We start from the raw sequence: 12070 nt of genomic DNA on the forward strand, positions 1-12070 counted from the left end.
GAAGCTACCGAGGCCTCCAATCAGAGTCTTCACCAGCCTATTCCCCATCTAGTTCCCCAGGGTAGGTGGGCTCACGGGGTCCCAAACCCCAAGCTGGCCCTATCTTGGCAAAGAGAAGAAAATCAGGGGGTTGTGAGGAATGGGGTTGATGGCTGTGAGGGAGGCTGAATGTGCCTACATCTTCCCTGCATCTGCTGGTCCTCTCCTCCCCCAGCCCACCACCAGTCTGGCCCTGTGTAAGGCAGAGACATCTAAGTCCTGCTTTCAGGATCTGCCAGCCAGGATCCTGAGTCCCTGCAGGAGAGACTCAGGGAACAGCCAGGAGGGAAGGGGGAAGAGCAGGGCATCAGACAGGAAGGAATCAGGTCCCTGGCACCCAAGGGTGCAGAAAGTGGGGAAAGATACACAGCTTAGGCTGAGAGAACCAGGAATTCAGGAGAGAAGGGCTCAGTCTCCCTCCTCAGATGACTCAAGTCAGGACATGGTGAAGGCTTCCATGGGCAGAGTGCTCCCTGAGGGAGACCATTCTCCTAGGTAGGCCTGACAGCAGCCCACCTCCCCGGATCAGGCAGGGGTGTGCAGAAGCCTGGGTTCTGGCTGAGTGAGCCAGAGTGAGTCACACCCCCTCTCCAGGCCTCAGTTGGCCCATCTGTGAGATGGGGCCAGCAAACTGTGCCTCCTCCTGGTTTCTCACGGGAGAGTCTGAGGTGTACAACCGGGTGTCTGTAACCCTGCGGGAGGACCAGGAGACTCCCTGGTCAGAGGAAGTAAGGGTGCAGTGCAGGCTACACCTGCTGCAGGGCAACCCTACCTTGATCTTGTGCAGGGTACGATCCATCTCCACAGCCTGCACCCACACAGACACGCCGGCCTTGCTGTAGGTCAGGTTCCAGCCCGCCTCAGCCTCACACTCTGACCGGAAGCTGCGGAAGTCCTGGTCGTCGGGCACCTGGACGCTGTCGCGGCCCAGGACTGGCCGAGGCCCCTGGAGCTCAGTTGAGGCAGCTGACTTCTCCATGGGGAAGCCCAGGGCCCTGGTCCTAGTCCGGCTCTCCTGGGTCCTCCGCGGAAGCTCCAACAACGTCGACGCGGCTGCAGATGCTGACGCCACCTTCCAGGGACCTGAAAGACCGGTTTGGGAACCGGAGTCAGTGCGCTGGGGGCGCGGGTGCGGCTGTTCGGGGTCCTGGCGGGTAGAGTTAGAGACAGGCAGGGGCTGGCCAGCGCGCACCACCGGCACAGAGCAGTACGCCCCCCTCCCCCTCCGCTAGGAGCGACCCAGACCTCCGGTTTGGGGGCCGGAGTGGGGGCTGCGTATCGGGTGCGGGGGGGGGCCCGTCGGGACCCGGGGGAGGCCGCGACCCGAGGTGACGGACGGCCCGGCGGGGTCCGCGCAGCGCTGGCCGGACTGGCTCAACTAACTCGGCAGCGGCGCCGGCGCGGGAAGCGCGCGGGGCCCGTGGTGGGGGCGGGGTGGGGTGCCCAAGGGGCCGGCCCGTTCACCTGTGCCAGCTGCTCCGCCGGGGCCCGCCGGGGCCGGAGGTGCGAGCGCTTCTGCCGCCGCCGCCGCCGCTGCCGCCGCGCTGCCCGGGCGACCGGGGCAGCGCGGGGGCTCTGGGGGGAGGAGCAGTGGGTCCCGCCGCCGGCCCCGCCCCGCACCCCCCCCAGGCCCCGCGCGCCCCCACCCCGCCCCGCGCGCCCCCCCTCCCTCCCTCCCCCCGGGCTAGGCTGGGGGCTCCGGGGTCTCCGCTCGCCGGCGCTGGGTATTTTCCAGGCTGCGGAGGTACAGCTGATGGGTCTCGGAGCCCCGCCTCGCCCCGCCCCGCCGGGTCCTAGCGCCCGCCCCACCCGCCTCCGGAGGGGACCTGGCCCGACCAGTCCTCAGGCAGGGGTCGGGGAGGGGCCCAGAAAGAGTGGGCTCTGAGAAGAAGGGCGAGGAGGTGCTCGAAGAGGGATTCTGGAAGTTACCTGCGAACCCCTTCTCTCCAACACCCTCCCATACTCACAGGTACACACCTCTGCAACAACCTACTTAGACACAAGGAACCACCCAGAGACCCAAAGATGGGCACACTCCCCCCACCACAATCAAGAGCCCACAGCTTGCATCCCCCAACAACCACTAGCATCAAGGTTCACAGGCTGGCTAGACGTGGGTAAATCTCCACTCCCATCTCACTCCCGGCTGGGAGCTTTAACCAGGCTCTCCTCCAGCCCCAGACTCTGGCCCTTGTCCACCACCACCCCTCCTGAGCACCCCTGCATGTATTCACACACCTCCCATGGATTAGACTAGGCTCTCAAGAGCATCTGGCCCCAGAGCTCTGGGGCTACCCTGTCCCTCCCCAGGCGAAGCTGTCCAGAGCTCCACAGCCACAGGGCAGGTAGGTCCACCAGTACTCCAGCCACCCCTTCCAGCCAGGGAGGCTGCTACCTGCCCCCCTGGGTCCTAGTGCCAGCTCCGCCTCCAGCTGCTCCGGGTGAACTGAGGCCAATAGTTCAATTTCTCTGAGGTGAGGCCAGTATGAGTGTGGCAATGGGCCCAAGGCTAGCATTCACTGACCCTAGTGACTGGCCCTTGACTACAGAGGGCTAGGGAGAGCTAGGGCCCGTGGTGAGCTCCCCTGGATGGGCAGCTAATAGGGCACAAGTGCCCATCACTTGCCCACTGCCACACGGTGAGTACATAGCCATCCTTCCCAGAACCCAGATCTCAGCCTCCTCCCACCCCAGGGTTCCTTTCTCTGCTCTGGCTGTCCCCATAATCTTTCTGAGCCTTAGTTTCCCATCTGTAGAATGTGAGCATCAGAATGTATAACCTCCTAGCCTCACCATCCTAGAGCTCTGGGATGGAACAGCTTTTCTTAAAGGTGCTCGAGAAAGATAAGGAGTTGTCACGGTGGGTTCACAAATAGAGGTGTTTCTTCCTGAAGTGCTTAGGGCTCTGAGATGTGTGTGAATCAGGCCCAATTTTAAAAGTGGAGGGGGTGAGCAGGGAGCCCTGATGGCAAGTGACCCCAAGGTGCATTCTGCAAAGTAAATCTTGTAAAATGAGTTGCAGGTCCCCATGAGGCTTGTGTGATGACCTTAGATCTCCAGTGTGAGGGGCATAGTCAGATAATCACCCTCGCCCCTTCTAACCCACATTCTTTAAGTGTGTGGAAATGGGTGGCAGGGGGGCTGGATCTGGGTTTGGGAGGCCAGGGCTCTGGCTCTCTGCTATGCATGTCCTCTGCCTCCACCCCAACCCTAGGCAGTTCACTGCCCCTCCCCTGGCTTCAGTGGTTTTATCTGACAGCCTCATACCCAAGCTAATGGGAGATTCAAAGAGGGGTACACAGAGCCTGCTTTGTGAACTGTAGCCTCTGGGATCTGCCACGAGGAAAAGAGAGAGGAGCACTGGCCTGGCGGCTCCTGCCTTCTTAGGGCCCCAATGACACACATCTCAGCTGACAGCAGGCACCAGGGCAGTACCCCTCTCATGCCCATCACCCAGTCTAGGGTAGAAGAGATAAGGCTGGGGTGACAGCAGGAGATAGCACTAAGGGCAGACTGACAGGACTTCTCCACCCCCCAGAGCACTGCCAGCCTAAGACACACAAACTCAGGGAGGTACACATGGCAGAAATCAAACCAACAGTCAAATCCAAATATAGATTAACCAAGAATGAATCTTTTGGGTCTTGGGGCAGTAAAGGTGGGTGACCTGGTACCTCTGGGCTCAGATGGTTATGCCCTGGGCTCAACCCTGCCTGGAGGTTTAGGCCAGGCTAGCTGGGGCATTACTCCTCATCCTATTCATCATTAATTTGCCCTTGCAGGCCCCCCCCAAACCCCAGGAATTTAGGTATCTCTGGCTCAAGGGTTCATGACAGCCTCCCAAACATGCCTGGATCAAAGCAGATTCATATCCTGTCTCAAACACCACCGAGCAGCAGAGAGAAGGCTAGGAGGGCTGGGATGGGTGACCCGGGGGAGGAGTCTGGAGAGGAGTCCTAGGACTTGGCCATCCCTGCTTCCCACAGCCTGAAGTGCAAAGGGCCTGTGGAACTGGGTTCAAATCCTGTCTATACCATTTCCTAAATGTGTGACCAAGAGCAGGTGACAGTCTTCTCTGAGCCTCAGTTTGTTCATCTAGAATAATAATACCTACTTATTACTTATACTTATTGCAAGGAAAAGAGTTGTACATATATCAGTTTCACCCTCAAGTAACTAAAAATATAACCGGAGGGAGAAGGGTAGGGAGGAATAAATGCACTGTCCAAAAATGGCATATTTCCAACAAAAAAGTGTTAAGATAACATCTTGATAGGATGGTTGTTAAGATTCTCAGGAAAGAGTAAACAGTGGAAAAGCTTGGCAAAGCATGACCCTGCTCTGCCCCCTGCAGCCCCTGCACCAGCCACAGGGCCCCTTGATGGAAAGTGGATTGGGTGAGGTGCCTCTCTGGGCCCCAGCCCCAGAATGGGGCAACACCAAGCAGGAGTCAGAGTGGGAGTGGAAGGCGGGAGCGTGTAAGAGAAAGAGAAGGTGCTTAGCAAACTGAGAGGCATCATGAGAATGTGAGGAATCATTACCCAGGGTGCTGAGCAAGTGCTGGGTCTTACACATGCCCCTCACAGAGAGAGCAGCTGAGGTATGGGAGGCATGGGGACGCCCCTGAATCAAAGTAAGACAGAACCCATCTAGGGACCTCCAGTACCTGGAATGGGGGTAGGGGGTCGTTTGGAGATATTCACACCAGTCCTTGCTCACTGCCCCCTGACAGCTGTTGGAATAGGGTCAGGCACCTGCCTGGAGCCATCCATGACCTGGTCCCTCACACTCCCCTCAACTCCCCTCGCTGAGTCCCCGTCAGGACTAAAGACCCTCAGACTGACATCATATGGCCACAGCCCCTAACTGTACAGATGGAGAAACAAAGGCCCTGCCAGCAGGGACAAAGCAGAGATAAGATCCTAGGTCTCCCAGCTCCTAACCCAAGGCTCTGTCCCTGTTCCCCATTATACACCACTACCTTCACTACCCCAGGGGTGACCTTGGGGTAGTCACCACCCTCTCTCTGCTTCAAGATTCATCCTCTGCCCAAGGGCCCCACCCTGTCCAGTGTCCTGGACAATGAGGGGCTACCAGGTCTTGACTTGCTCCGGGGTGCTCCCTCCAACTCATCATCTAGTCAGACGGATGGCTGCCTCGATCTCCCCTCTGGGAGATGAGGAGAAGGCCCCCCCCGACCCCTTCTCCTCCCCATTCCCTCTCCTCAGGGGTAACTGACCCTGCGTTTGGTTGGAGAAAATTCCCAGGTTGCCTAGGGTAAAGAGGCAGTACCCTGGGGGCACCGTTCTAGAAGACTGGGCAATGACCTGTGTGATGTCACCAGGAAGCACCAGAGTAGAGAGGTGATTCCTGAGGCCCCTCTGGAAGGGCCCAGGACAGAGCACCCTGAGGCCCCCAGGGCTGGCTCGGCCTTGAGACGGACATGTCATTTACAGTTTGTTGCAGGTGGCAATAGGCTCGGCACCCCCGTCCCAACTGGACCTGGATCTAAGTGTTTGCCCAGGGTGGGTCTCCTACCCCTGATGGGCCTCCCTGAGCAAACAGCCCAAGCACTGCCCTGAGGGAGCTGCTAGAGCCTGAGGGAGTCACAGAAAGGCACACAATCAGAGTTACCCACATCCCCTCTCCTCCTGGTGACACTGTCCCAGCCATGTGCCATCACACTGATGTCCTGTCACAGACCCACAGAGCCACGTACAATCTCAGTCTCATGCGTGGGAGCCCAACATGGGTACACTGGCTAGGGTGCACCAGGTCACCCAAGTAGAGTTGCCAGATAAAACACAGGACACGTCATGAAATTTGATTTTCAGATAAGGAAAATCATTTTTAGTATGAGCATGTATCAAATATTTGCTAAATCTGGCAACCTTATACCTGAGGCCCTGTGCCACACCCACATCACAAAGCCTCAGAGAGCTACACCAGTCCCTCACCTGCCCTGGGAAGGTACAGTCAGCACCCGGGTCACAGCTGTTGCACACACGTGCACATACGTGCACACGCACACACACACACGAACGGCCTTGCACATCCTCTCTGTGAAGAGGCCCTGGGCCAGAGTAAGAGTCTGCCACACTCATTTTGTCTAACCTTCACAATAACCTTAGGTGGAAGGTCATACAGGGACTCTTAGCCTCATTTGACAAATGAGAAAAATAAGGCCCAGCAAGAAACAGAACCTATCCTTGGTATCCCCACGTGTGGTCCCCTGGCAGGGGCAGAAGGGGTGCGAGGGAAGTCATGTTATATCTGGGCTGGGCTGTGTCCCTGGGCAGGTCTGAGCTCCTCAAGCAGGCCTCTTAGATGAGCCTCTCCCCGGTAGGAACAATAGCCTAGGGGTTTGGGGGGTGGACCCTCTGCCCCTTCCCCCATCCAACGGGTGATCCTAAGTGCGCCCCAGAGGCCCCTCTAGTCCCAGGAGGTGGAAACTGTCCTGTCAGGGCACTGAGGGCCCAGCTTTGAGATTAAAAAATACGAAGAAACCGAAAGAAGGAGGTTGTGCGGGCTTCCAGAAAAGAGGCTGTCGTCCCAAGGCTGGAGTTCTTGCCCTGGTAAAAGGGCCAGAAAACCTCGTCCTCCCCAGAGACACACAAAGACACCTCCATCCCCACTGCCACCCAGCCTGAGCACATAGCCGAGGGGAGGCCTGGGGTCAGGCAGATGGATCAGGAGCCTCTGACAGGAAACTCGAGGGCTTTTGGAAGGCTGCATCGACCCAGCAATCGAACTGGGTTGCTGCAGGCGGCAGTGCCCAAAAGACATCATCAGCAGAAAGACCCAGCCTGCAGAGGGGGCGCTGGCCATCTGGGCCTGGGGCCCTCCCAAAGAGGAGTCTCCATGGTTCCACTCTGGGCCCTGCCGACCTTGGGCAAGGCCCTGCACCTCTCTGGTCTGTCTTCCTGTCGAAGTGGTGGTGCTCAAGATGCCTCTCCACCGGCCTGGGGCAGGTGGATGGGCTCTGTAAATTGTGAAGTCCTGCATGGTGGGGGGGGTTGCAGTGGAGCTGTGTTAGTCTCTTCTTTCCCCCAAGCCTGGGAGCACCCTGGGCAGCAAGACCCTGCAAGGCCCAGAGAGAAGCTCCCAGGACTCTAGGGTACAGGGACTGGAGGATGGGGAGGGAAGGACAGAAGAGGAGGAGGAATAGACAGGGTGAAATACCCTGCTCAGCAGTCTACCACAGTGGTCAAGAGCTTGGGCTATGGAGCCAGGCTGTCTGGGTTAAAACCTCTTACTGTGTGGCTTCCCTGGTGGCGCAGTGGTTGAGAATCTGCCTGCCAACGCAGGGGACACGGGTTCGAGCCCTGGTCTGGGAAGATCCCACATGCTGCGGAGCGACTAGGCCCGTGAGCCACAACTGCTGAGCCTGCGCGTCTGGAGCCTGTGCTCCGCAACAAGAGAGGCCGTGATAGTGAGAGGCCCGCGCACCGCGATGAAGAGTGGCCCCCACTTGCCGCAACTAGAGAAAGCCCTCGCACAGAAACGAAGACCCAACACAGCCATAAATAAATAAATAAATAAAATTAAAAACAAAACAAAACAAAAAACCTCTTACTGTGTGATCTAGAACAAGTTACTTAACCTCTCTGTGTCTCAGCACTCCCATTTCTAGAATGAGTAGGCTAGTAGGACTTACACCACTGCCTCGGAGACGAAGTGAGTTCACGCACATGGAGAGCTCAGCACGGTGCCCGGCAAACAACGAGCACTCAATAAACGCCACAGCTGCTATCAGTTCTTGTCTCCTGAGCCCCCTTACCCCCTGTCTGGCAGCTCTCCCCAAGGCATGGCCTCTTTCCTAAGTCTCTGCTCCTTGACCTGGAGGCAGTGCCTCCCTCTTCTGACGTGGAGGAAAAGAAACAGTCTGGGTTCGCTTGGAGACTGGAGGGCTGAGAATAAAGCAGAAGTGAGTGCTATGACATCTTGTCCCCCTCCCTCACCCCAATTCCAAACAGCTACAAAGGCCTGGATGGGTTCCCTTTGGAAGGCCTTCGCTCAATGGCCTGAGCTCCTTGCATCCACACAGGCCCATCCTCAGTGTCTGACAACTGGATGCTAGGACAGCAGCAGGACCCAGGGAGCCTGGCTATGTCCAGCCAGCAGGCAGGACAGTACTGAGACATCCACACTCCAGGGGCTGGTTCCTAGGACCCTGTGAAGGGCTGGTGTGGGGAAGGCTTGCTAGGAGCTCTGTCAGTGAGTGGGGCTGAAGGCTCTGCCTTGGGTCGGGGTTCATTCTGGGGCCAAAATTCACACCTGGAACAGGCCTAGAACAGACCCAGCTTCCATGGGGCACTGCTGTGCAGGGGACTCCTGCCAACCTCTACCCCCTGCCCTGAGGCCCTGGTGCCCCGGGTTAGCCGGCATCTCCACAGTGCTCCCCCGGGGGCGGCTGCCTCCTTCAGCACCTTCTAAATTTAGGGCTTGGGCTCTGTGACTCATTCCTGAATCTGCTTCGCTCCCCTCCTCCAGGAGTGTGCTCCCGTGGTAGTTTTATCTTCTGCTGCCTCAGACTGATTAACAAGGCCCTAGAATCCTGCAGCAGCCGCACACACCAAGGAGAGCTCCCCAGTCCAGCTGCCCCAGCTCGGCTCTGGGCTTCTCTGACCAGGTCCTGTGCGCCCCCCTCCCTTTACCTATCCATGCACCCACCCCCACCCTGCCACTCCCCGACCACAACCCACCCAGGTGGCTGCATTTGAGGCTGGCTCCAAGAGGGACTGTGGTGACCGTGGGGAAGGAGAGGTGGTGACCGTGGGGAAGGAGAGATGGAGCCAAGCCCTGCCCCCTTCAAACTAGCTGCCAGGCAGAGCCCTGGCCTAACATAAGGACACCTGAGTTCTGGCTCAGACTCACTCCCACCTTACTGTGGGGCTCTTGGTGAGTTCCTGGCCCCTCTGGGCTTCTCTTTCTTCCTCTATGAATAAGGGGTTTGAACCAGACCTCCACTAGGGAGGCCTCGACCAGAGCTGAATTTACCACTGAGCCAGACTGCCACCTTCAAACAGGGTGGGCTGGCGGCAGGGTTATCTGACATTGGGCCCTGTCTCCCACCCAGGCTCCTCTCTGCCCATGGCTCCTGCTCTGTTCAGGGGACACACAAGTCAAGGCCCTGCTGTCAGCCTTTTGGGACTTCTGTCCTGCCAGGAGAAAGCGTTGTGGTTCTGGTCTTACTGTCCAGGGCTGTGAGCTTTGGGCAAGAATCACCTTTACTCTGGACCCAGGTTGTGGGGAAATGAATCACGTGCATGTAGAGGTGTAAATGCTCCCTGCCAGGTTCCCAGTGCCAGAGGGGGAAATGGGGATGTGAGTGCCCCCCTTGACTTCCAGAAATGCAGGCTCCCTGGGCACAGAGTGGAGGTACCTGGGGCTGCGACATCTCTGCCCCTGCTGGGCTCTGGGAGAACCCTATCTGCAGCTGGCCTCCATCTGTGTTCATGAGTAACAAAGAGTGGCTAATGTTTACTGAGCATGTACCACGTGCCTGGTGGTGTTCTATACACGTAACAGTTCTTAACTCATTTATTTCATAGTTATACTTCAAGACAGCCCTTGAATAAGGCTTACCACCCCACTCTACAGACAGTGAGGCTCAGAGTGGGGTAGTGACTCGCCAAGGATCCCAGCATTAAGTCACTGGGAGGGCTAGTTAAAAGCCAGGTCTGACTGCAATCCTGGCTTCTGTTTGTACCCTAAGGTAGCTCTTCTCAGCATATACATTAGACACTCAATAAATGTTTGATGAAGATGTTTGATCACTGCCATGTAATGGAAAGATCCCTGTCCTAGTCCAATTTTACGCCAGCTCCTTGTGTGTCCTGAAGAAAAGTTCTTTCTTCCTTTAGCCTCGGTTTCCCCTGCTGAAAACAGAGATGATAAGTGAAGGCCCAGAGAATTAGATACTTGGAGTTGGGGAGGATCTTTAATTTCTATTTCTACGAACACCTGCCTTTCATGACTTGCCTGAGGAGGCCCCATCTGCAACCAGACCTTAGGGTCTCCTAGCCCCTCCTATACCTATGTCCAGAACCTCTAAGAGCACTCCAGAGACAAACAACTGGGTACAGCCCAGCTCCAAGGGACAGAGAAAAGTTCATTTCCCTGACGGGCAGCTGCCTGATCTTGGGGGGTGTATGGTGTGCCTATGGTGTCACCTGACTGCTCCACCTGGTTGGAGGAGTGGCTCCTACAGCCTCTCAGCTCAACCTGCATCACTTCCTCTTCTTAGCATCCAAGCCAGCCCAGGCACCACCTCCAGCTGTCGCTGGCCCCAACTGGAATCACCTGAGCACCCAATTCCTCCCAGGCTCAGAAACAGAGCCCACTCTTTTCCATTCAGGGTCTGTCCCCTTCACATTACCCCTTCATCTGTCACACTTGAGTTCCTTCCTTTACCTGGGCCACTCTCCTGAGAAGCAGGGTCTGTACAGCTCCAGCAACACTGTCCTCTGTCTTCAGGATTCTCCAGTTTCTCCTTAGTTTCTGCCTTTTGGTAGTCATCTCAACAGAGCAGGGCCTTTCTCCACTAGGCCCAGGTTGGGTAGGAGAAGGATGAGGAATAAGGACTCCTCCAGACTCCGTTTCTCTAAGCCTGTATCCAACAAAGACACTAATCCTTGGGGTGCAGGGAAGGGCTCCAAGCCCAAACACAGGAAGCCTGGGCGTTAGCCCTTGCTCACAGACTGCTGAGACCTGGGGCAAGCTCCTGCTCCTCTTGGGGCCCTCAGTTTTGCAATTTGTATCATGAGGAAATAGCTCCTCAATCTGCAATCACCCGATTATAATAATCTTTTGCCTTTATACATTGCTTGGCAACTTAGTTTCACTTCCGGATCTTATTCGATCCTTCCAATAACCTATTTCCATTTACAAATGAGAAAGCTTAGGTCCTCAGGGGAACAGAACTATCAAGGTCACATAGCAACTCAGAGGTAGAGCCTGGACTAGAGTCCTTGAATCCTGAACCATCTGCGGTCTTCCACACTCTTAAGATGATAGGACTCTGGCTGTACGACTTTCTCTGACCCGTTGCCCCACTGGTAAAATGACTGCTCTAAGGATCAAATTAAGAGAGGCAATGAAGGGGGCTGTGCTTTGCAAACCATAAGAAAAAGGACAACAGAAAAACAACGGGACCGTTACGTTACTATTTATTACTCTTACCTTTGCTAAGGCGCCCCCTCGTGTCCATCCCGAGGCGCTCCGTTTGCGCAGGCGCTCTTTGGTGTTTACGGAAGCCTTGAGGCCCAGCATTTGCGCGTGCGCTCCGCGTAAGGGGCCGCCCAACGGCCGTCTGGCTGCTCGCTGTCAGACGCTGCCTTCAAGTCCCCTAGGTTGTGGCCGCCCCGTTACTACGGTTCCCTGGCGCCCTGTCTGCTCTGCTTCGGTTGAGGCATTTCTACAACTCCGGAGTGGCGGAGACCTAAGGAATGGCAGGGAGAGGCACAGCGCGGTCTCCCAGGACTCCAGCATCTCAGTTACCGCTGTACTAAACCTCGGGTGCCGACTTTGGCGCCCCTCACGGCAGATATGGCGGCCGCGGTGAACTGGACAGGAGCGGCCCACGCACTGCCTCTTGGGAGCCTCAATTCGCAGCTAGAACCTTTCCGGAGTTGGAAAGCTGTTAAAACTACATTTCCCAGAAGTCCAAGAGCCAGAGTCGCAGGAGAAGGGCCCGGGGCATGTTGGGAGATGAAGTGTGGGCATGGTAGTGAGTTTGTGCAGGCAGGGAAACGCGGTGAAGTGGTGGAGTCTCGCTCTCTGAGCCTGGGCTGTGGGTTCGAGGTATGCACGAGTTACACGGTAGCTGTCATAAGGAGAGAGTAGCGCTGTTGGACTGAGTTTTAGAAAGAATACTACGCACTATGTGTCTGCACCTCCCACAGGGCTTCCACCCCCATCACTCTTTGGAGGCTGCAGTCCCAGGGGTCACCGTCGCCTGGGACTCTGAGTTCTCTTACTGCTGTTCAAAAGAACTGTTTGTAATAATGGAAATATTCTATAGCTGCAT

The 12070-nt window shown here is 56.7% G+C and overlaps 1 protein-coding gene across 2 annotated transcripts in view; it reads right to left on the minus strand.

Annotated features, from left to right (window-relative positions):
- STARD10 (StAR related lipid transfer domain containing 10) overlaps nucleotides 1–11588 on the minus strand; it is a 34738-nt gene extending 23150 nt beyond the window's left edge. Inside the window, exons 1-2 of one of the 2 annotated variants that reach the window (XM_007173689.3) lie at nucleotides 11224–11588; nucleotides 812–1122 (exon numbers count right to left, since the gene is read on the minus strand). In XM_007173689.3, coding sequence (XP_007173751.1) covers nucleotides 812–1122; nucleotides 11224–11251 — 339 coding nt within the window. In that variant the 5' untranslated portion in view covers nucleotides 11252–11588. Of the gene's footprint in view, nucleotides 1–811; nucleotides 1123–1503; nucleotides 1660–11223 lie in introns of those variants that run through there. The other variant, XM_057553785.1, reaches the window with a different exon arrangement.
- Between the last annotated feature and the right edge of the window lie 482 nt (nucleotides 11589–12070).

The sequence above is a fragment of the Balaenoptera acutorostrata genome, chromosome 9 (assembly GCF_949987535.1).
Source record: "Balaenoptera acutorostrata chromosome 9, mBalAcu1.1, whole genome shotgun sequence".
Classification (NCBI taxonomy): Eukaryota; Metazoa; Chordata; class Mammalia; order Artiodactyla; family Balaenopteridae; genus Balaenoptera; species Balaenoptera acutorostrata.